We start from the raw sequence: 23,089 nt of genomic DNA on the forward strand, positions 1-23,089 counted from the left end.
GTGTTAGCGCTCGACTTCGAAGTGGTATATGAGTCTTTGATGCGATACGATAACCCGCTGCAACATCAACGCAATACATTCGATTCTTTTCCCAATCCAGTCTATCCAAAAACACCCATCTGCACACAATGTCCTCTTCAGGGCACCCAGTCGCACCCACCACTGCACAACGCGATGCAAACCATCACCACAGTCAGCAACTCACAAAACTGCAAGACGAGATTATGGATCTAAACAAGATCATCGAGAACACTGCTGCAGATCACCGACGTAAGGCAGTCCCGCTATATCCCTCATTTTTGCTAATATACAATAGGCGAAGTCTCGGTACAAGCCCGCGCCATGACCTGTCTCAACATGAAGATACTGTGGCTCACGTACAAACTCGACCCGATCCTCAAAGTGGACAGTATCACAGCGGAGAGGATGGGCAGGCTTTTCCCAGAGATTGCGGAGTACTTCACTCTTGACTGAGTGCCGTACTAGGAGAGATGTAATTATGAGTGCACCAGCATATCAGCGTGACATGACTAGCATTGTGAGCACATAGGCGCGGGAGACGTAGTCAAGCATTCATATCAATATCATCTTCCTAGCCTAGGGTCTTGTTTCAACAGTGCAAGACGCGCAAGCCTCCTCCGCTCTGGTGCACTTATGGGGACAGCTTTCTTCTCCTCCACATTGTCTGCTTCGTCCACTTTCTCCGGTGAAGCTTCATCTTCTCTTCCTATCCCCTTCAACTTCGTTTCCACTCTCCGCTGCACATCACGCATGAACAGTCCTTGATCGACCTCTTCTTCTTGGCCTTGCGTTGCTAGATCTCGCACCTCCTTGTTAAGCCTCATCTTTGTTTCTCGTACGATCTCTGCTTTGCGTTCTTGAAGTGCAGACTCGCGTCTTTGTAGCGCTTCGCGTGTCAGTTGACAGGTTGCGAGTTCGGCTTCGATGATGAGGAATTCGGCGTCTGGTGTGAGGGCTACGGAAGTAGTTGTGTGTGTGTCGCTTGCTGGGCTCATAGACGGAGATGGTGGCGGCTGTAGCCCGGCTTGTTCCGGTAATATAGGGGACGTAGGTGTGATGACTACGAGAGGGCCGCTAGTATTCTCTTCGGGTCGTAAAGCCATATTTCGGTGTCCGGGTAGAATCTCTAGAACACCATTTTTCGACTTCTGCTCGGCGTCGGCTAGGGCTTGTGACATGACGGGATGAAGGAGGGTTGCTAGGGGAAAAGTCATGACTTTGACGTCTTGGGGATAGTGGCAGGCGTTAGAGGAGCGAGACGTGTCGACAAACTAAAGCAGCTTCCAGGTGTTTGCTGTAATCGTTGACGCTGGTCAACGCCAGGGTCTGCGAAATGGAAAGTACAGTGTCACAAGGGAATAGTGTGCAGCGTTTGATAGAGTTGACATTTTAGACATTGTTGCTGGAACGTGATGTCGCGCATCTATGTGAACGCTTCAGCGAGAACACACAATACAGCATCAAGCCTTCGACTCTTCTCGCATCCTCGTCAATGTGTCCAACACTGTTTGCTTCTTAGAGCCGGCTTTGAGCGACTTCAACAGAATATCCTGCTCGCTCTCGGGTGCCATGCCAGCCGTCTCAGGTACCCTTCTATCAAGATTGGTCGGGAAAGGGTATCCTTCAGCGACAACGCTGACGAGTGCTTTGAGCTCATCGCTTAGGCCATGCTGTTTATAAATTACCAACAATCCATCCCAGGTCTTCTCAACAAGTGCATGCGTATCGATAGATTCCATCGGCTTACCAAAGGCTGATGAGATCTGAAGCAGATTGGCAGAACGCATGACATCGGCGGAGTCATTCTGACCTGCGGCATGGAACAGCGCTGGATTGAAGAAGAGACCGTCCCCCATCTCTAGTGGCACAGATACATACTTCTCAAGGAAGTAGTCTTGGAACTCAGGCAAGCGGTATGCCATGTATCCTTCTTCAAACTTCTGGCTGAACGGCAGCAATCGCGTCGGCCCGCTCTCCACTGGCATATCTGAGTGTGCGACAGCTCCTTGTAGCGTGAGAAACTGCGACGCGACTTGCATCGCCTTCGGGAACTTTGCGCAAGATTCGTTGTCCTGGAAGCCAATGTGGTAGTCTCTGTGCGAAATCTGAGCCTTCGCGCCTGGCTTCACAATGTTGACTTGTGCTGTGAGGCGGTGGTGCGGGCCGAGCCATGCTCCAGATATGAGCGGTAACCACGGGTTGGAGTAGTACTGTGCGAATGACTCTGGGTCTTTTTCGCAGTGTTTCGAAACGGAGTTCCAGATGCGATCGTTCGCGCCGGCTCCAGCAAAGTGGTCGCCCCGTTTGCCGGCCACTTTCTTCTCTTCTGCAATGATGTTTGCATACACGTTGTTTACGTTTTGAAGAAGAGACATGTCTTTGCAGAGACCTTTGGTGACGAACACACCAGGTCCGGAAAGCAAGATGTGGTAGAACTCATCCTGTAATGCTGAACGTTGTTCTGGAGAGAGCGAAGCATAGTCGGGTAGATCGTATATCGGCACATTCGCTTCGATCTTACTTGCTAGTGGGTAGTGGCAGGGAACAGACTCCGTTGTAAGTTTCTTGAACTCGTCCAGTGATGGTGGTTGCTTGACGGAGAATAGCCGAGGTCCGATTGGTGGCTGGTGACCATTGGTGTGGCCGTTCGCGGAATGCATTTTAGATGTCAGAATGTATCAGAGATGTAATGTATGGCATCGCCCTCAATTCAATGCTATATAATCGCGTCGGCTACATAGGTGATAGGTAAGCTCGTAGGATGATGTACCAGACCGGCAATTCTGCCCGCTTGCGGTGGTTGTTCCTTCTTTGGGAAGCGGAGAAGGCGGCGGCCCCACTTACGATTACAAACCCCTTGCGCAATCCATCCTCTCCTCCAGTACCACCTGTCGTTCGACACCGGTTACAATGATCTTTCGCGATTTACTTTCCACATGGGAATAAGAACAGTGGGTAGAGACACGAGCTATCGCGATCTGGTCGCAGGCACTGCTCTCGTGCTTTTCTTCTGACTCTTCGACTTTACCACGGCACAGCGGCACTTTAGTATCAGTAATCATCACAGCCCCTGATCCTTCGTGGCGCGGCAAAGCCCACCCCCAGAGCTTAATGAGACCGCAACCATGGATTTCGACTTGAAGCACTGCGGAAGACCAAAGACTCGTGGACTATTTTCAAGCTCCGTAGCCAGTTCAAGTTTCCATTTGTCACGTGCATGGAGGCCAATTGCGCAGGTATAGCCGTACCCAATTGCAACGGTAAAATTTCATGAAGAGTGTATTAGCTACCTAGGTATTGTCAAGATTTCATACACCTTCGAGCGTCGGATCAGCATGATATACCAATCTGCCCCTACGAAATACGTCAGACTCAAATGCGCAGACCATTACGAGCAGCATTGCCGATGCCTGCAACCCTCTCTACTTCTCATCCTCTACTTCCTCAACCTCCCAGTCTCCATACACAACTCCAGGTCGTCCGTTTCGAACACCAGCGCGTCTTGGCGACCCTCCACCGGGCCCAGCGTCGCGAGGCCCGTCGGAATCCGAAGTATTGTCCGGAGATTCAGCTCGCGGATGATTTCGAGGATCGGGTCCCGGCCCGCCCATACCTCCTGGAAAAAACATCGGGCCCCGCGGGAGAGGCATGCCGCCCGGTGGCATCGGCCCTCCTGCACCACCGCCAGCCATGCGCATCTGCTCTGCCATCATCTGTTGTCGATATGCGGCCATCATCATCTGCTCTTGTTGCGCCTCCATCATTTGCTCGCGCTGAGCTCCCATCATCATCATCGCTCTCATGCGCAGCTGTTCCGCCATTTGCAGTCGTTGTCTTAGCGGCATGCCCTGCATTTGCGCCTCTTCCAACTGCGCTCTCATCTGCATTTCCAGCTGCATCTGTCGCATCATTATGACTATTCTGGGGTCCATGGCTGATGCCGGCGTTCAGGCTCCTGATATGCTGAGATGTAGTCTTGAGAACGAGCAAGGTGTCCGGCAGTACCAAGGCTTTTCCGTGGGCTTTGGGAATTTTGTTCGTATCGAGCCTGGTAGATATTGCCTCATAGAGGTAAGCTAAGAGGCTTTATGCTTCTGGCTGAGGGAGATCGCTTTTGCTAGATATCAATATTCATGATCAGTGAATAAACGAAGTGAAGACTTCGTCATTGAATCGCACCCACCGACAACATGATCCGAAAGAGTTATAGCGCACGTTTGCGGCGTGCATTCAACGCGATATAAATGTTCAATAATCGTCAGGATTTGAGTTTTGGATTTATCAAGACTCTAATTCACGCTATCTAGCCACCTAGCAGTAAGCAATGGCATACATCAATTGCCGTCTCGCATACATCAATTGCCGTCTCGCAAACACCAGCTGCCGTCTTGCGAACACGGCGCCAAAGCACTCTCCGTCTCTTGGGATACATCGCCGCTCCACAGGGCTCTAGAATGCCTGAATTCCCACTTAAAGACTCACGTTTAAGTATCAAGAGCATCTCCCGACTGTAGTGATCCCGTAGCTTGTTGCGTGTTTGCTTCATAGTCGCCATGGCCTCCTCATACCGCTGCATCCAAATCCAATGCTCTACCCGCATATGCCTATTTTCCACCGGGACCTTGGTCCTGGCTTCACTTAGAGCAGCCTTCATATCTTCGAGTAGCTTGACGCTACGGTCGTAGACTAAAGGTAGATTTTCGGGAGTCAACTTGCCACCGTAGATGAATTCATCGGGGAAGGCGTCGATCTGCATGCGGATGACTTCGCAAACACTGAAGGGATCAGGGACGCGGAGCTCGGTCTCATTTAGTTCGTCGTGGCCCACCATTTTGTTCGTTGGTGAATTTCAAAGTAGTTGGAATGCTTGGCAGTGCAGTGAAACTCTCAAAGAAGAGGTGCTGGTTGCGAAGGAGCATGCGACTAAGAGAATGAAGTTCAGCTGAAATATTGGTGTTCTGCTGTAAGGTGAATGCATAATCATGCCTCGAAAGACTTACGATTGGCAAAACGCTGACATTGTCTTTTCACAGACGGTACAGTGATTCAGTCCCTATCATTTGCTGCTGCCTGATTACTTGCGGAATCTCTGTTGTATAATAACAGTGCCTCGGAGTGACTTCCCCACAGATCACCAAACCCACCCTCAACCGTACATATGAGCGAACCATCAGCCATGTCCCTCAAAGCAGCAGACGAAAGTGAGGCATCTGTGCGGGTTCTAAAAAGCACTCTATTTGATGAGTGTAAGAAGATACATACAGGAGTCGAGTGCCTTCTCGAACGAACAAACATCGAGGGAATGACACAGCCACAGCTGAAGTCTGCATATGAAGATGTCGTCAAGATGCTCGATCAATTTACCGACGCGATCCAGATTTGCGACGGCCACATTCAAAAATTGAAGACGAGAATCCTAATGGATCTAACAGAGTCCCGTTCAATCCTTTTCCTACAAGAGAAGTGGAACAAAGCTCTCATCGACAAATATCTAAAGTCATTACGACAACTTCACAGCCTCGAGCGTAAGCTCAGATACGCCAAAGAGGGGAAGGAGCTATTTGCCCTACCGGATTACGATACTACTGCATATATTCCAGCCCGTCCGGATCACGATATAGAATGCACCGGACGTACATTGGTGATCGCGCGCATACTGTGGCTGATGAAAAAGGCCGAGAGGAACCTGGATACATTCCCTGCCCGAGGTTATCCACGCTACATACGTCAGGGGACTTGGCAGGACGATCCAGCTGAGCAGCGTCTGATTGTACCACAAGACAAGAAGTGGATGTTGGCCCCATGTGAACATGAGCTCATATGTCTACCCTCATCCGAGGAATGGTCGGCCTTGTTCTTGCATATCGGCCATCTGACTATCCTCGAGTGGAAATCTCTGGGTGAAACTTCGGCTCATACTATCGAAAGCGGTATGGATATGGGAGATATGAAGTACGTCCAAGGCTTCACGGAACGCGCCACGGACGAAGCAGTAGCGGCTGGTTTCGAAGAGTGTGAGATATGCGGACGCAGCTTCTCCGATCAGATTGACCGAGATGATGTGGAGCCAGCCGTGAAGACGATCTGTGGTCATTATATAGGCGAGCAATGCCTTCAGGCTTGGATCAACACGCTCGCTGCCAACCATGAAGAGATGGATGCATCGTGTCCGATGTGCAGGACTAAATTATGTATCGGAGCATTTCCACCCAAGATTCGAGACCGGGTCTTCGAGTTTGTAGAGTTTATGCGTAACGATCCGGCATTCGATCGAGAGGTCGATCGGTTCCTGTTGAGCGCGACGGAGGGAGATGTGAGGCAGTGCTACGGCCCTGAGCTCGGAATTATGCTTGAAAAGTTGTCTGTGAAGATCAACGCTGGGGAGAAGATGCTGAATGACATCCTCGACAGCATCGACAAGTTACGAGGGAGAGGGTACCAGGTGGGAGACGTTATCGTAGGCTGATAGTACCATATGAATAGACTCGATCGTGAGGACTCGATCGTCTGGAAAGGTGTGATGCTCGGAAGATTGATGGGTTTATAGAATGATAGTATCTATGGTCGTGAGAATATTCATGTGCAGCGACAAGACTCGTCAGTGAAGGAAGTAGTGAGATCGTACCTGCGTGGGAATCTGTTGCTCTCTGAATTCCGGATGGAGCGGTCTGCAATCATGCATCGACTCGTGGGTCAGCGAGGAGAAACAGGGCGTGCCACCTACTCTAATTGTCCAACGCCACCGCACGACTATATTGATCTGTTTCCAGAAGTTGTGCGGCCGATCCTGTACGACAACGCAGCCTTGGCATGTAGCGGTATTGCAATTGACAAGGAACCTGTCACCTGTCTACCAGGCATCCTTGCGAGAGGAGGAAATTCACGGCGGCTTGGACGTTCCGTTCCCGCTGACATGTGGTGTGTGCGAGTGTGTGAAGCTAAGCTTCCGCCTCACCACCAATCTCGTTCAGAACAGTTCGGAAGTCGAGACCGTGGCCCGAACGCTACGCTGACCAATATCGGCAGCCGACGGACCATTGCTATCGTGAAATCGGATTCGCATCGCGGGTAGTGGACCCCACCTAGGCATACACCGCCCGGGTGGCATCCGCGGAACGAATAGGAGAATTCCAATATCGGCGGTTTCTTTTGGTGCATATTCGCCAAGGTGCCAGAGATTCAAAACGTGAAACGCATGATCACCCCAGATCTTGGCGACAGCGGTTTCCGCTGTCGTTGTGTTGGTGTTGTCGAGGCTTGGCACGGCTCTTCCACCGCTTAAATGAGTTTCAACGTGTGGTTGGGACTCCTGTTTTCATTTAAAGTGAGACTAGAACAAAAGAATCGTTCTTTGCGACTGGGTACTATGGGCTTAGGATGACTTATGACGCCTTGGGGGTGGGGTGGCGCCGTGTAGATTAGATGAAGAGAATGGGTGTTGATGAAATTTAGGGACCGAAAAATGGATATCCCTCCAATGGAGCGGAACGATGCGGTGAACCACGCTGGGAGACTGCTTTGTATAAGTATCGCAGTGGTTACCGTGTTGTAAGAATCATCGCAATCATCCAGCATTCGATACCAACCAGTACATTCGCTTCCAACTTTTTACATTCACTTCTTTTGAACATATTCATTCTTTACCATCAACATGAAGGCCTCAATCATCCTCTCTCTTCTTGCGCCCTTGACGGTCGATGCGCACTACATCTTCAACCGCCTCATGGTCAACAACCAGGCCATTGGTGGTGACTATGCTTACACCCGCAAGAACACCAACTCCTACATGCCCTCGTTCACCGCCGACATCGTCAACTCCCCCGACCTGAGGTGCAACAAGGGAGCCAAGGCTGGAGGTGTTCCCACTTACACCGTCAAGGCCGGTGACAAGATCGGCTTCAAGCTCGCTTTCAACGAGAAGATTGAGCACCCCGGCCCGGGCTTCGTCTACATCTCCAAGGCCCCTGGCAGCGTCGCCAGCTACGATGGCAGCGGTGACTGGACCAAGGTCATGGAGAGCGGCCTCATCAACCCTAGCCAGCCCGGTGTCGACACTGCCTGGGACAGCTGGCAAAAGGACCGCCTTGAGTGGACCATCCAGAAGAGCATTCCTGCTGGCGAGTACCTTGTTCGCGTTGAGCACATCGCCATCCACGAGGGCCATGTCGGCAAGGCTCAGTTCTACATGGAGTGCTTCCAGCTGAAGATTGAGTCTTCCGGTACCGGCAAACTCTCCCCCACGGTCAAGATCCCCGGTCTCTACAAGGCCAACGACGCCGGTATTGCCTTCAACAAGTGGTAAGTCTATCCCAACCGTACCGAATACTCGTGCCAGACATACTAACATCATCGCAGGAGCAACCCCAAGTCTTACCCCATGCCCGGCCCCAAGCTGTGGAACGGACAGTAAGCGACTCGTTTCGCTCACTGGTGTTCCATCAGGCAGTCAAGTTGTGGAGGAATCGGTCTTTTTTTACACATTGCACGCCCTAGTGGTGCTTACTTTCTACCTTTGCCCGCATTCATAGCGCTCGATCTCAGTAGCTTTTGACAAAATTACAATGCGTTTACCTCAGTTGGATGTTCCTTGATTTCTGTGATGATGGCGATGGGGTGTGAGGCTTGGCATTTGGTCGACAGATTGTGGATCGTGATCAGCCAGCCTTGTATACTCAGCTGGTGACCCGAGCGCAGGCAAGGCGACAAGTCGCGCGCGCCTACTGCCGTTAGACCGCTGTTAGTAGGAGGGCTAGAGGTCTGTTCACATTAGCGTACAACAACAAGACAGCTGGGTAGAGTGTGCCCGATGGTGGGAACATCTGTTCGAGGGCGCCAGCGCAGTAGTTCTATAGCGGCCCAATGCATAGCGAAGATGCAGCATCGCCAATTATGCGCAACTGGATGCGAAACAAAGGCAGTTATGCAGGGCGAGTGCGCAAGATGAAGCGAATGTCGCGGTGTAGAGTTGACGATTGTGTGACGTGGTAGGCGAAGTGGGCCGCAGCCTGGCCAGTGCGGGTCGCGGTTGCCCGGGGAGCGGTCGCTGAATCGTGTTTACCCAACCAAGACGAGACGTCAGGTTGCGATAGGCCCTGCTTAGCTTTACCATACCACATCCCCGCTATCAATCGGGGCGTGACCACAGAGAACTGCTCTCTCCCATTGCTACCATCGACATCTGTCTTTCGCTGGAGCATTTTGCGCGTCCCACTCCTAATCGACGCCGCCTCTCACTATTCTAATCGACGCATGTCATCCACCCGCCGTGCATGCCCCGAACAAGTTGCCGGTCAACACCAAGTACTGTGTAATACAACAATCGAATAATACCCAACATGGCAGTGGGCCAGGCGCTTCCAGTGCGCTTCCCTTGCTGGTGCAAAGCTGTCTATTCCTGGGGAGGCGAGGTAAGTTCAGACGGAAGCTGAGTTATTGTTGCAACTTATCTGACGACTATACTAGACCAAACGCGACCTCGGATTCATAGAAGGCGACCTGATTGAAGTCCTCAATGCCGGCGATGGAGCTTGGTGGATGGGCCGGTTGAAGCGCGACAGGCGCATGGTCGGCCTGTTCCCATCCAACTTTGTCGAACTACTCAGCGAAGACTACCAGCCATGGGCGCGCAACGGCAGCGGCGGAAGCATGTCAAGGCAGAACAGTGCCCAGGAACAGCCGAAGCCCGCGCCACAGAAGCAGAAGAGCATGTTCAGGAAGCCCTTCACGGCCTATGCGGCTGCAGGCGCCCCGAATCCAGCTGCAGCGGCGCGAGAGAGGCTCAAGGCCGGCGGCATCAACTCACCGAACGGCAGTGTCAAGACCAAGTCTCCTTACTCGTCGATGAAGAGGTCGTCTATCGAGAGCCGAGACAGCCCGTCGCCCGCCACGTCGACGAGGAAACAGTCGAATTTGCGCGCAGTGTCACCGCGACCCGCCTCCAAGAGGACGCCCGTAGCACGAGCTGTATCGCCAGCACCACCCTCACGACACGGCTCGCACGCACGCGCACCCTCTCCCGCACCGCCCGCCGAATACCGCTACCAACCGCGCGCCGTCTCGCCAGCACCTCCCATCCGACGCGGCTCGTACATCCCGCCACAGGCTTCCGCACCTCCAGCCCAATATCAATACCAGCCTCGTGGAGTGTCACCTGCACCACCCATACAACACCGAAACTACGCCAGAGCGGCATCTCCAGCTCCCCCACAACAGATACAAGACCTATACCGAACAGCTTCGCCAGCACCCCCGAGACAACATCAAGACTATTACCGGGCAGCGTCGCCAATTCCTCCACGACAAAGTCAGGATCTATACCGCGCAGCCTCACCAGCACCCCCAGTTCACTACCAGCAGCACTCGAGAGCTGTTTCTCCCGCGCCTTCGTTCCAGTACCGAGCATACGACCGTGGACCTTCGCCAGCCCCATCATTTGGCGAGCGTTCGCGTGCTGCCTCACCAGCCCCCTCGATCCAATACCGCGCATACGACCGAGGCCCATCGCCATCTCCTTACCAACACCAACTCGATTACGACGATCACAGCCGCGGTCCATCGCCTGCGCCTTACGATGACGATTTCGAAGCAGACGTTGGCTCGCCGCCACCTCCACCTCCACCACCGCATCGTGTTGCTTACGACCCCAGCAGAGCTCCATCTCCCGCGCCTCCTTCTCACAACGGTTTCATCACACCCGAACCGCCCTCGCCTGACCCAAGAACACGTGCAGGCCACTTCACACCTTCCCCGCTCACGGCAGCGATGGACGATGTCATGACGTCTCTGCAGGATATGACAACATCGAACAGTAACGAATCGCCGGAAGACTCTCCAACTCCAGCGAACCCGTGGTCTCCAGAGGCATTCGATCAAGTGTACCAAGAGTCAGCGAAGAAGGTCAGGGCCCAGTCCGCGATGGACCAGGGTGATGAGGATGAAGAGGAAGGCCTCCCAGACGTCAACAACTACATGAAGCGCATGGAGAGTCGTCTGAGGCGGATGAAGCAGCAGGAACAAGCCAGGAACGGTGAACTTTTCATGGGCGAGGAGGAAGGACCAACTGTACCTTTGAAAAGCTCTCATCAGAGGCCTGGATCCTCGAGGGCAGACACTGACCCAGAAATTCAACGAAAGGGCTCGAAACTGCTTAACCACCGCAAATCTGCTTACAATATGGGACGCAATGCCCTTGGACGAACATTTACGAGCAAAACGAACTCTACGACTACGACCCATACCAGCAGCAGCACTGATCGCAGCTTGATGTCTGGACACTCTGCGACGAACATGAGTGCTACAAGCGCCGGAAGCTACTACCGCAAGAAGTTCGGCAAAGACCGACCGAAGAGCGTAATGAACACGAAGGACACAGCTGGGAAGGGATACGGCTTCGACGATGGACGACCAGAGACGCCCTTTACTGGTGTCACGTATCACTCCAGCCACGCTTCACAGCCACGACCTAGTTCCAGTGATAACCAGCAAGCTGAGGTTAGCACACCAGCAACAGACGACCCGGATCCACTTGGTGGACTGAGGCAGCCTTTGAAGACGAAGCGCAGCGGCTTCTTCCGCAAGATGATAGACACGGCGAAGACTCAGGCGGCAAATGCTCGTAGCACCATCGACACGATAAGCAGGCCAGGATCCCGGGCTGCTAGCCGAGCAGCTGGTCGTGCAACCAGTCGCGCCGCAAGCCGCATGGACAGCAATGAGTCAACAGGTATCGAAGGAGGCAAAGCGACCCACACGGCAAACCCCTCGAGAGATACGGGCCTGGGTACGGTGGACTGGGTACAAGTCCGCCGTGACGTCAACCGATCCAACTCTCTCAGCAAGAACGAGCGTGCGGAACGAGCCGAAAGATGCCAAATGATGGATATTCCTGTCTTAAACCCGATTGAGATCTTGTACGAGTCAGCGGAAGGCGACGAGGGTCTCGACGGCCTTCCCATCACCGAGCCTACCGATTTCGCAGCTTGCAGTCTTGGCCACGTTGACAAAGGCACGCGTTTCATCAACAGCGTTCCTCTCGGAACTAACCCAGCAACCTTGGCTCAGGCATACGTTTGCCGACCTTACCGGAGCGATATGCAACGATTACGGGCCATCTTTACCTGGGTCAGCGAGCGCATCGCGTGGGAGGACGACTTCGAAGGCGAGATGGACCCGAAGCATGTGATTCAGGGCAAGCGTGGATGCTCTCAAGAGATCGCAATGGTTGTGGCAGAGATGTGCGCTTCCGTTGGAATGCATGCTGAAGTCGTTCGTGGCTATTTGAAGACGCCTGGCGAACCTCTGGATCTGGAAAGCGTTGCCCGACCGAATCACTTCTGGAACGCTGTCATCGTGGAGGGCGAGTGGCGTATCATGGACTGCTCGCTTGCTGGGCCTACAAATCCAAAGCGAGTGCACTACTCAACGGCGGGATCATCCGTGGCGGAGACGTGGTACTTCCTCGCTCGTCCTATGGAGATTTGCTATTCTCATGTTCCGCTCCTGCCCGAACAGCAACACATCTGCCCTCCGCAGCCTCATGAGGTGCTGATGGCTCTGCCTTGCGCAACGCCGGCTTATTTCCGCCACGGTCTCAATATGGTCAACTTCGACACTAGCCTTCTCAATTTGGATAACCTCGAGATGGGTCACGTGTATATTGACGTGCCGGAAGATGTAGAATGCGTTGCGGAAGTCGAGGCAAGATCTTACTCACAAGACATGGACGGCGACTTTTTCGAGAGCGGAGAAATTGTCAAAAAGCCGGCATTGGCGCAAGCTGAATGGTACGGCGGCCAGAAGAGATATACCGTCAAGGCTCTTCTACCGGGTGATGGAGGTCAGGGTGTCCTGAAAATCTATGCAGGACCTCGGGGACTCATGGTAAGTTTGTTCTCAGACACTGTCGATACATGCATACTAACGTTTTCCAGCACTCAAACAAGATGAACCCTCACAACCTGGCGATCGGCCTTCCAATGACGCATACCGGCACCAATCCTCCGTACTCATTCTTGACACTGCATCCTACGCCCCATGCCCAACGAAACGATCTATATGTCGCTCAACCACAGTGCGCCAATTTGGCTCTAAACAACACTTTCGTCTTTTGCGTGCGCCAGCATCCATCGTCCCTCACAAAGTCGCCCGAACCCAGTCCTGCGATGCACGGCCGAGCGTCGCCAAATCCCTTTGCCCGCCCTGCTTCTGCTATGAGCATGCAGAGCATCTCAGCTACTGGCTCCAACTACACAAACCCATCACAAAGCTCTTCCGGATCAGCAGACAGTAGGAGCAACAAACCCGCTAAGCTAGCCGTACAAACACCTTCTGGCAAGATTATCCGCCTGACGAGAAAGACGGAGCACATGAGCAGTACCAACGATGCCGACGGTACGGCTTGGGAGACGATCATCAAGATTGGAGAGAAGGGCACATGGCGAGGCTTGGTACTTGCCGACCGAAGCGCGAGGTGGTGTGTTTTCGCTCAGTGGGAGTGTGCTTGATTTTGTTGCGACTCTTCTCTTCTAAGTACGTATTATGACTTGTAATGATAGCGTTTGGTTATAGTATGACCGCGACGGCCGTTACGGCGCTTTTGCATAACTCGGCGTTTCTGTAGGATATGGGGTGTGAGAATACTAGTATGGCGTATTTGGTAACAAGATAGCATTTGAGCTTTTCAATTGTGATGTGTGATGAATGTGATAGAAAAGATATAGTCATCTCAATGACCAGCTCGTACCAAGATCAGATCATGTTCTGAGTCAAACGTGCATTTTGCCTTTGTTGGTGAGTCACCTTGATGTATCTAATATTCTCTATAAAGTTGTCGATGCACAGAAAAGACTACTCTGTACTCCGTAGTGACTCGTACCTGCCAAGCGCGGCGATAAGACACTGCCCCGCGTCATCAGTCCACCCCACCACGTCTTTTTCCCAACCCCAAAGATTGTCCGACGACTACACCATCCGCGCACTGTATCACCGCCAATATGGACGCGCAAATCGCCGAATGGCAACAACGCTCCGAGGCGCTCAAGCCCCTCAACCTCAAGCAAATCGAGCCCCACCTCCTCGAACTCGACGCCCACCTCACCCTGCGCTCCCACATTGTCGGCTACACGCTCTCCGACGCCGACACCATAGTATGGAAGACGATCCGCGAGAACCGCGTTGCGCACGCCTTCATCAAGCAGGATCTGATGAAGAACCTGTGTCGCTGGTTTAGGTATATCGAGGAGGCGTATCCGCAGAGTGTGGTTGTTGTTAGTGGGGGACAGGGTAAGAAGGAGGATGGGAAGGCGAAGGGAAAGAAGGAGGGAGGCAAGAATGATGATGCGAATTATGATATTGGGTTGCAGGATGTGGGGGATGGGTCTGGGATTGTTACTAGGTTTCCGCCTGAGCCTTCGTAAGTTACTCTTTCAACCATGTGAACCACTTCTAACTCTCTCGCAGGGGCTACCTCCACATCGGCCACGCAAAGGCAGCGCTGCTCAACGACTACTTCGCGCACGAGAAGTACAAGGGCAAACTCATCCTACGTTTCGACGACACAAACCCCACAAAGGAGAAGCAAGAGTTCCAGGATGCTATCGTCGAGGACTGCGCGCTTCTCGGCATCAAGCCAGACCAGGTCTCATACACCAGTGATTGGTTCGACCAGCTGTACGAGAGCTGTGTGCAGGCGATCAAGGATGGACTGGCATACGCAGACGACACAGTACAGGAGAAGATGCGCGACGAGCGCATGAACGGTATCGCTAGCGCTCGCCGTGATGCCAGCGTTGAGGACAACCTTGCGCACTTCGAGGAGATGAAGAAGGGCAACGAGGAGGGCCTGAAATGGTGCATCCGCGCAAAGATGTCGGTTGACGACCCGAACAAGGCCATGCGCGATCCTGTCATCTACCGCTGCAACCCCCAGGCGCATCACCGCACCGGCGAGAAGTGGAAGATCTACCCTACCTACGACTTCTGCTGCCCCATCGTCGACTCGCTCGAGGGCGTTACCCACGCTCTACGCACGACCGAGTACAACGACCGCGACGCACAGTACCAATGGTTCATCAAGAACCTTAAACTGCGCAAGGTGCACAACTGGGGTTTCGCGCGTCTAAACTTTGTCCGCACTGTGCTGTCCAAGCGCAAGCTCACCAAGATCGTTGATGCTGGTATCGTTGCGGGCTGGGACGACCCGCGCATGCCAACTGTGCGCGGTGTCCGTCGCCATGGTGCCGTCATCCCGGCTCTCCGCGAGTTCATCCTCAAGCAAGGTCCCTCTAAGAACATTGTCAACCAGGACTGGTTCGCCTTCTGGGCTACCAACAAGAAACACATTGAGCCTACTGCTGCCCGTTACACTGCGATTGACGATTCCGGTCGCGTTCCTGTCACCATCATTGGCGCGCGCGAGGGCGTCATCTCCGAGGACAAGCCGAAACACGCGAAGTACGATCTCGGTAACAAGAAGATCATCTTCAGCTCCTCCGTCATCATGGAGCAAGCCGACGCGCAGTCTTTCGCTCAAGACGAGGAGATCACACTGATGAACTGGGGTAACGCCATTGTGCGCAAGATCAGCCACTCCATCAACCCCCTCGAGATGGCCAAGCACGGTCTCAAGACCGTCACCGGCCTCGAGCTCGAACTGCACCTCCAGGGTGATGTCAAGAAGACTTCCAAGAAGGTCACTTGGTTGAGCAACGATCAAGATCTCATCCCTGTTGAGCTGGTCGACTACGACTACCTCATCACAAAGGATAAGCTGGAACCTGATGACAACCTCGACGACTTCCTTAACAAGGAGACTGAGACGAGGACCAAGGCTATGGCTGACTGCAATGTTGCCGAGCTCAAGGTCGATGACATCGTACAATTTGACCGCAAGGGCTTCTTCCGCATTGACCGCGCTTTTGCGCATGGCGAGGCGGTCGTTGCGTTCCAGATTCCTACTGGTAAGAGCAAATAGATCTTGCTCTTGGACTTTGCGCATTAGGTATGCTGTGTTAGTACAGAACTGGTACCAGTGCAGTGCACTCTATCACATCCAGAATCAAGAGGGACTAAAGTCAAAACTCTCATGTGCCACTTCCACTTCTCGATTCTTTCATTTGCTAAATGTTCTTTTGGGCTGCCTCATATGCACAATCAAATGAGGAAGTTGAGTCCTTCCTGACATCTTCGTTTGAGTTATGATTCGCTTCTGCTTCTTTCATGGCCAAATGAAGGCCACAGCTTCCAGGTTGCCACATGTGCATGCATTCCAAACTAAAGCGTTGCTCCTTCCCTCGGCAGAAATTTTCACCTTCACTTTCCTCGCTCAGTGTTCATCGTAGCTCTTGCAGACTCCCTAAAATCTCCTCACCTTGCTGGCTCGAAGTTTCTTCTCCTTCTCTTCTACATCTCCATCGCCGCTACCTTCAAATTCACGGCGTATCTTCTATTCAGCAATTACCCTCACGCAACAACACCAGAGGGGTCACCATGAGGTTCTTCGTTCCTGCTGTCTTCCTGGCAGCATGCAGCGTGCTCACTGCCAACGCTGCACCAGCGGTCGAGATGGGAGAAAGTGAGTAGTGTCACCCACCGCGACGAAAGCCTTTGCTAATGACTACAGCCACCGGTGTAGCACTCGGCGACGAGACCATCACCCTCAACTTAGGCCACAACGGCATCAACGTCGGCGACAGCAAGACCCTCTACCACGACGTCAACAAGGCCCTCGAAGAGCTCTGTTCCGAAAACTACTGCCTGGACAGACCCGCTTCATTCTCCGTCTCAGTCGTAGAGTCCACCTCGCGTCCCCCGTACCAGAGGCGCCGCGTCAAGGCGACAATCAGCCTCACCGTCCTGATGGCCGACTGGGGCGGCCGCGCCGATGTTCGCAAGGTCTTGAGCAACACCATCGCCGCAGCATTCGAGCGCGGAACCTACGACCCGAAGAACTGCTACATGAACCGGATCAAGGGCGATAAGATTGAGCATTTCCGGGACTGTATGACGACGGACTATGCGGAGGTGCTTTTGTCGAATGGATACAATATGAACGTCTTGTTTGAGGGGCCACATAGTACGGCGAAGGGGCTGAACTATGACTGTAAGAGGGAGGTTGATGATATGGACTCGTTCTTGAAGAACGATTTGCCGTGGAAGCCGAAGGATGCTGATGTCAATTGTATGCCGAAGTAGATGCGAGGGGGACATATGATGGAATAGAGAGGGGTATGTAGGATAAAGACGAGGATTCACCCCGAAAAAGGCGAGGGGATGGTGGATTATAGGTGATCTCCTTGGATGTCTAATGGGTAAGGATGATCTTGCCTAAGACTTTCAGGGTGCTCATAGGATCTCGAAGTCATACTGTGTTATGAAGGTAGTAATGTGAAGGTAATAATGAAAATTCAGATGACAACAGCAGAATGAGTTCTTCGTGGGTATCATATTGATTGATGTACCGTATCTAGAGCTTTTCTAAGGCTCGCGACTCTTGTCACGGCCACCACCCACCCACCCGACGACATCATGTCGTCATACACAAATCGTTATGAACAAGCCGCCAAACCACCAAACTGGTGTCTGACAAGGCATTGTCAAGCCCGACATGCTTCAGCGTGATCATAGCTCTTCGAGCCGCAAGCCAAGTGTGGATTTACTTGGAGTTAGAGCCACCGCCCTCTTTCCTCCCCTGCGTTCCCTCCTTAGTAACCTCATCCGGCTCACCCTCCTGCAACTTTTTCTGCCTCTCCTCCTCACGCTTCCTCTCATGCTCCCTGACCATATCGGGCGGGCTATCCTCAATAAGGTCCGAGTCACCACTCAGCCCACTCCACTTAGGCAGACCATCCGGGATATCCATAACACGCTGGCCGTAGAACATGTGGCAGCGGGGCTTGAAGTACGCCTTGTCCTCATCGGTCTTGAGATGCACAAGCGAGGGGAAGAGCAGGATCATGTTGCGGCCCTCGTCCATGATGGGCGAGTGGCAGTACGAGCAGCGCACTTTGCAGGGCAGCTTGTGCTCGATGGATTTGTCGGTTGGGTCGTACCATTCTAGGTCGTGGTGGCCGTTGGTGAAGTTGATGTCGTCTTTGTGGAAGATGGCGGCCCATTGGAAGGGTGCGGCTGAGGGGTCGGTGTTAGTACAGATGCTTCATGTGGTGAGGTATGGGAGGCTTACCATGTTGTGTCTGGCAAGTGGTGCAATGGCACAGCTTGCTGTCTAGAGGCTCCCTTCGGCTGAGCTGGTACTGAACCTTTCCGCAATGGCAGTTGGCCTCGTACTTGACGTCAAAGTCCTCGTTCTTCTCGTGGACGCGGTAAGGGGGACGCTGCTTCCATTCAGACTTGCCGGTCGTCTCCTGACCGCGGCTCTGGTCCTTCTTAACCTGTTCTTTATCCATTCTGAAGGCGGACTGAGAGAAAGCGGGATACTGTCGCGTGAGGTGTGAAGCAACTAGTCGGGCACGAGGTACAGCTCTTGAAGTCGTTAGAAGTGGTAGCCGACGGAATGCAATTGAAGCTGCGGACATGAATAGAGAATTGGAGGGGATGTGGTGGTGTTACGTGGGTGGTTTTGATGTTTGCTTGCCGTCATCATCGATGCTTTATTTGGGGAGGCGCGTTGATCTGACGTCACCATGACCACAATTCCGCTACGCGACAACGCGTGCTCTAGATTCCTTATCCCCATTGTGGGCATCGATCGTCGAAAAGAATACGCCCACGCGCCTTTCCGTCAGCGAAAACGCTCAGATATGGAGCCCAGATTTCGCCTTCCAATGCTATGCTTTTTCTACACAATCCCATTCGTCAATTCCTCCCCTAGTGTCCCACTCTCCCGCACTTCATCGCGATCGATCTTGCATCGCGGTTTGCTACGAGCCGTAGCCCATGACCCTGACATCGTTGGTAGCCGTGCATCTGGCGGTAGCCATCGTGTTTCGCAATGTTTGATCTACTGATGATGGGTTTCCAGCTACCGCATCTCCAAAAGCCGGTTGTAGCTGGCATTTGCGCTAACGCACGGAGTGGTTCCGTGCCTAGCGTTCCACAGAATTTCATCGCAAGTAGCTCAGGCTCCTTTCAGTAGCTTTTGAGCTTCTTTGCTGGACAAACCGAAGACATTAATTAGGTAGTCGAGTCTGCCAACGTCGTCAGTACAAGCATTCTGGTCGATTAATCATCTTCACTCACTTGATGTCTCCTGCTATCCGCCTGCGCACAGCCTCGAACTCAACTTCAGCTTTGTCTCTTGTCGCATCCTGCCTCTTCGAATTAATCGTTTTGACACGCAGCTTGAATCTTCCGCTGACAGGACGGTGATCCGAGACTTTGATGGTGTCGTGTCGCCGGTACTCCAACTGCTTGATCCTACCCAAGCCGCGGTACAACAGCCGATCACACCATGCAGGTGACCGCTGCTTTTCAGAAGTATCGTAATTGTCAGTCCCCACGTCGTACTTGTAAGTCGGAGCAAAGTTGATCGGCATCTCAGTGAACGCCCGCAAACGAAAGCCAGGATTGCGCTTGCGGGACAGAAGCAGCTGATCACGTTCGAGAAGCTTCGCCAAGTTGCCTTGCTGCACAGCAGCGACAACAGTGTTGCGAGGCATCGCGTCGATGCGGTAATTCAGATCGCCGTTCAAGATACAGATCTCGTGATCCAGAATCATGGAACCATCACCACCTCCAACAAAGTAGTTTGCGCATGAAGTTGGGGAGCGGTTCTTTGGTAGTGGTGCGTTCTCCATGATTGCGGCTGCGTCGTTGTTGCGATGTACTGTTTGCGTCTGACCAGCTGCAAGGTGGCAGTTGATAAAGCACAGCGATGAATCGTCGATGAAGAAGCGGACAACGAGTGCACCCTTGTTGCCTACACGACCGCTGAAGCCAAGCTTGATTTCGGCTGCGCATACGTCGCGAATGTTGGCCCGTTCTGAAGCCTTTACAAACACACAGGTGAATAGACCGACAAGGTTGGCCGTATGCAGGAGTACGTAGTTCTGTTTTGGACTGTACTCGTCCAGGACGCGAACAAGATGGTCTCGCCACGCTCGATATTGATGTGACATGTGCTCGCTCTCTGAGGTCTCTTTGTGCTTCTTTCTTTTGAAGATGCTCTTGGCTGTGATCTTCTTGTCTTCCAGATCAACCAGTTCCTGGAAGCCAAACACAAGGATATCAGGCGGATTCTCGGGTTCGAGTACTTCCCGGAAGAAGTTGCGATCTTGCTCTGTATTACGAAGATTTGCGGGTTTGACTGCGCCGGCGTTCCATGTCATGACTCGCGCCGAGAGTTCTCTGAATTCGCAGTACTCCCCATCGCGTTGTTGCATCAGATTTTCTACAGAATGTCAGCATGGCACCACATGATACATGCAGTACGACTTACCGAGCCAATCGTCCTTCATCATGCCATCCCAAACGCGCAGCATTGTGTCTGTGCCAAGGGACGCAACCTGGAACCTATCGAGTTTCCAGATGCTCGTACGATCCGCCAAGATGCCCGCTATCGGCTTGTCGTGTGCCTTCCAATCCTTCAGCACCTTCCAGGGTGTCGACTTGGTGTCGTATACGTATATCATTCCAGTACTGTAGCCAGCCCAAAGGACGTCACCAACACCGACCAGGGAACTGATCTTGTACACACTGACATTCACGATTCCAAGACATTCGAAGCTCTTCTTGGAGTATATTGTAACTTTCCCGTCTGCGTGTCCAAAGTACATGCGGTCGGGCTGACTGCTGATGATAGCACCGGAGGTTACGTCTCCGACATTGAGCTGAGATAACGAACCCTGGGTTAATTGCTGGAAATGGTTGTTGTCCGACGTGCGGGCGTAGACGCGGATGTCTTTCGTCGTGGCTACCCATAATTGCGAGCCTGAGATGATAGAAAAGGTGCTTCCACGGGGGATACGGTAGGTAAGTGGGGTCTGCTGTAGGGACGGGCATCCAAACTCGTCAGCTGGCCAAATGTGTAGTACGCCGTCCTCATCAAGAGACCACATTTCTGCAGCATAGCGGAAGATCTTAACGATGACAGTCCTAGCGTGTGCGTTACTCTTAGTGTGCACTACACTTTGCGTGGGGATGTCAATCTCATGCATTTCGCCTGTGTTCGTTCCTAGCCATAATCGCTTGCCTTCGTCTTCCACATCTTTCGCTGGCCTGAATGCAATCGCTGTGGCTTTGACTGTATCGCCATGAGCTAAGCTCATGAGTAGTCGCCCGTTCAGAACGTTCCATACGTTCGTCACGTATCCGGTTGTACATATGTAATCGCCACAAATTGCAAAGAGCTTAGTCTCGTAGCCGGTGGGGATACCGGCTATGCCGTCTGGGAACACTGGTGGTCTCCGATTCGCTTGTGAGGAGTCTGGGTAGTCCGTTAAAGCAGTCGTCGGTTGCTTGTCTGCGCCCGTATCTTCTTCATCCGAGTCATAGGTATACGGCTGTGATAGCTGCGATGCCTGCGCAGTAATCGGCTGTGACGGTCTTCTCATTTCCCCCGAGTTCCGTGGAGGCGGTGGTTTCGGAGGTTCTAACGCTTTTCCGGGACTAGCGGATATGGCACCAGTTGTGTTGGTCCGCCGAGGAGGCGGCATGAACTTGTTGTTCGCTTCTTGCACCATTTGCCCAGGACGGGTTTGATCGAAAGACCGTCGGACTGGCAAATCAGGAGGAGGTGCTCTTTGTAGTTGTACACTCTTCCGCAGATCGAAATTGTCCTTCTCTCGTCGCGTAGGTAACGATGGGCGGTCTTCCGGCATGTCAGTCGGTGATGGTGGCGGCATCGTCTTCTTCAGGGCCTGCTTTCCTGCTGGCCGGGGGTCCGCAAATGGGTGATTTTCGGCGACAGCGTGAGATGCGGGAGCAGGTGCGAAGTAACCATTGTTGCCTCCAGTCATCTTTGGTTTCGAGAAGCCCGGGATGACTGGTGGAGACGATTCGCCCTTGACGCTCTCTCCACTACTGCTAGGTGGTGTACTGAAGGGAGAAATGTCTGCAGCGTCTGATGTGGCTTCGGGCGCCAGATTCGCACGAGCTGGTAAATCCACAGAAATCGACTTTGGTGGTATCTTTGGTTTACCCGCTCGGTTCACAGGCGGCGGTACCGGAGGCGCAGAGGACACCGGTCGATCACCCTTTCGCGGGTCATTGGCGGGGCCGTTGCCTGTGTGGGCTGGAAATGTAGGTTTCGCGTCCGTAGCGGGGGTGCCATTGCGACTGGGCATTTTGAAGAACCTCTTTCCGGCAGACACTGCTGAGGGCGAATCCAGCGCGGCGTGCTGGGCAGGTCGCTCGGGCTGCGGCGAGAGTATGGGAGAAGCGGAGGACTTGGGCGGTGATCTTGGTGACTGGACCGTAACCTTTGGTGGGGACCTTGTTGGTGACCTGGGCGGAGAAAAGGCCATCATCGACGTCGGTCTCTGCTTTGTATTGCCCCAGAGCGACCTTCCGAGGGTGTTCGAGCGCGGCGTCACTGTCCCACTCCCACTGTAGTCGGCCACACTGGGCGAGGGTCTCTCAGCATAGTCTCTGGGCATGTCCAAGGATATGCGCCCATCCGTCCTCCTATTGTCCTCGGGCATAGCAAGACGATTATTGGGGCCGGGCGAGCGCTGTCGCGGAGTGGCAGGCGCGGCGGGTTTGTTTGTACTGAGGAGGTTCTCGAACTGGGCGCGAAGGGAAGACACTGGCTTCTGTGCTGGGCGTCAGCAACATCTTCGTGCTGGGAAGGAGCTACTCACTATGGACGAGTCGTCCATGTTCTCCTCCTGCTGGTTGTCCATGATGATTGTTTTGTCGTCAGCCGGCACCGGGAGGTATCCTATAGCTGCGCATCGACCAGTGAGGTCTTCTTCCCATTTGGCGCTTCTTGTGAGGGTGGAAGGGGAGGCTGTCGCTCGCGGGCCGTCATGCAGCCAGCGCTACGGAGGCAGGATCCAGAAATAGCCTGTGCAGTAGTGTTTGTGGTAGTGGATACGGTGGCGGTGCGATGTGGTAGAGGCCCGAGTGACTGTAGGGCTCCCTAGCGGAGACGCGTATACTGCCTGCTAAGAAT

The 23,089-nt window shown here is 53.2% G+C and overlaps 11 protein-coding genes across 11 annotated transcripts; 6 read left to right on the forward strand and 5 right to left on the reverse strand.

The window, feature by feature from the left end:
- Positions 1-128: 128 nt before the first annotated feature.
- On the forward strand, positions 129-474 carry J4E84_003911 (uncharacterized protein; the record flags this gene model as incomplete). The annotated part of the gene is made up of 2 exons (XM_049386520.1): positions 129-270; positions 317-474. The coding sequence occupies 2 exons, from the start codon at positions 129-131 to the stop codon at positions 472-474; spliced, it is 300 nt and encodes a 99-aa protein (XP_049245290.1).
- Positions 475-584: 110 nt separating this feature from the next.
- On the reverse strand, positions 585-1,199 carry J4E84_003912 (uncharacterized protein; the record flags this gene model as incomplete). The annotated part of the gene is made up of 1 exon (XM_049386521.1): positions 585-1,199. One exon carries the CDS (start codon positions 1,197-1,199, stop codon positions 585-587), a length of 615 nt encoding a protein of 204 aa, XP_049245291.1.
- A 282-nt stretch (positions 1,200-1,481) lies between these two features.
- Positions 1,482-2,681, reverse strand: J4E84_003913 (uncharacterized protein; the record flags this gene model as incomplete). Its single annotated transcript, XM_049386522.1, has 1 exon — positions 1,482-2,681. One exon carries the CDS (start codon positions 2,679-2,681, stop codon positions 1,482-1,484), a length of 1,200 nt encoding a protein of 399 aa, XP_049245292.1.
- Positions 2,682-4,310: 1,629 nt separating this feature from the next.
- Positions 4,311-4,852, reverse strand: J4E84_003914 (uncharacterized protein; the record flags this gene model as incomplete). The annotated part of the gene is made up of 2 exons (XM_049386523.1): positions 4,311-4,324; positions 4,504-4,852. 2 exons carry the CDS (start codon positions 4,850-4,852, stop codon positions 4,311-4,313), a joined length of 363 nt encoding a protein of 120 aa, XP_049245293.1.
- A 345-nt stretch (positions 4,853-5,197) lies between these two features.
- J4E84_003915 (uncharacterized protein) lies at positions 5,198-6,487 on the forward strand (the record flags this gene model as incomplete). The annotated part of the gene is made up of 1 exon (XM_049386524.1): positions 5,198-6,487. One exon carries the CDS (start codon positions 5,198-5,200, stop codon positions 6,485-6,487), a length of 1,290 nt encoding a protein of 429 aa, XP_049245294.1.
- Positions 6,488-7,672: 1,185 nt separating this feature from the next.
- J4E84_003916 (uncharacterized protein) lies at positions 7,673-8,431 on the forward strand (the record flags this gene model as incomplete). Its single annotated transcript, XM_049386525.1, has 2 exons — positions 7,673-8,319; positions 8,377-8,431. The coding sequence occupies 2 exons, from the start codon at positions 7,673-7,675 to the stop codon at positions 8,429-8,431; spliced, it is 702 nt and encodes a 233-aa protein (XP_049245295.1).
- A 925-nt stretch (positions 8,432-9,356) lies between these two features.
- Positions 9,357-13,523, forward strand: J4E84_003917 (uncharacterized protein; the record flags this gene model as incomplete). The annotated part of the gene is made up of 3 exons (XM_049386526.1): positions 9,357-9,428; positions 9,484-12,900; positions 12,951-13,523. The coding sequence occupies 3 exons, from the start codon at positions 9,357-9,359 to the stop codon at positions 13,521-13,523; spliced, it is 4,062 nt and encodes a 1,353-aa protein (XP_049245296.1).
- A 489-nt stretch (positions 13,524-14,012) lies between these two features.
- On the forward strand, positions 14,013-15,991 carry J4E84_003918 (uncharacterized protein; the record flags this gene model as incomplete). The annotated part of the gene is made up of 2 exons (XM_049386527.1): positions 14,013-14,431; positions 14,479-15,991. The coding sequence occupies 2 exons, from the start codon at positions 14,013-14,015 to the stop codon at positions 15,989-15,991; spliced, it is 1,932 nt and encodes a 643-aa protein (XP_049245297.1).
- A 515-nt stretch (positions 15,992-16,506) lies between these two features.
- Positions 16,507-17,211, forward strand: J4E84_003919 (uncharacterized protein; the record flags this gene model as incomplete). Its single annotated transcript, XM_049386528.1, has 2 exons — positions 16,507-16,591; positions 16,640-17,211. 2 exons carry the CDS (start codon positions 16,507-16,509, stop codon positions 17,209-17,211), a joined length of 657 nt encoding a protein of 218 aa, XP_049245298.1.
- Positions 17,212-17,671: 460 nt separating this feature from the next.
- Positions 17,672-18,422, reverse strand: J4E84_003920 (uncharacterized protein; the record flags this gene model as incomplete). Its single annotated transcript, XM_049386529.1, has 2 exons — positions 17,672-18,144; positions 18,200-18,422. The coding sequence occupies 2 exons, from the start codon at positions 18,420-18,422 to the stop codon at positions 17,672-17,674; spliced, it is 696 nt and encodes a 231-aa protein (XP_049245299.1).
- A 671-nt stretch (positions 18,423-19,093) lies between these two features.
- Positions 19,094-22,817, reverse strand: J4E84_003921 (uncharacterized protein; the record flags this gene model as incomplete). Its single annotated transcript, XM_049386530.1, has 4 exons — positions 19,094-19,163; positions 19,216-20,365; positions 20,414-22,727; positions 22,776-22,817. The coding sequence occupies 4 exons, from the start codon at positions 22,815-22,817 to the stop codon at positions 19,094-19,096; spliced, it is 3,576 nt and encodes a 1,191-aa protein (XP_049245300.1).
- Between the last annotated feature and the right edge of the window lie 272 nt (positions 22,818-23,089).

This window comes from Alternaria hordeiaustralica (assembly GCF_023758085.1).
Source record: "Alternaria hordeiaustralica strain BMP 2776 chromosome Unknown scaffold_6, whole genome shotgun sequence".
Lineage (NCBI taxonomy): Eukaryota > Fungi > Ascomycota > Dothideomycetes > Pleosporales > Pleosporaceae > Alternaria > Alternaria hordeiaustralica.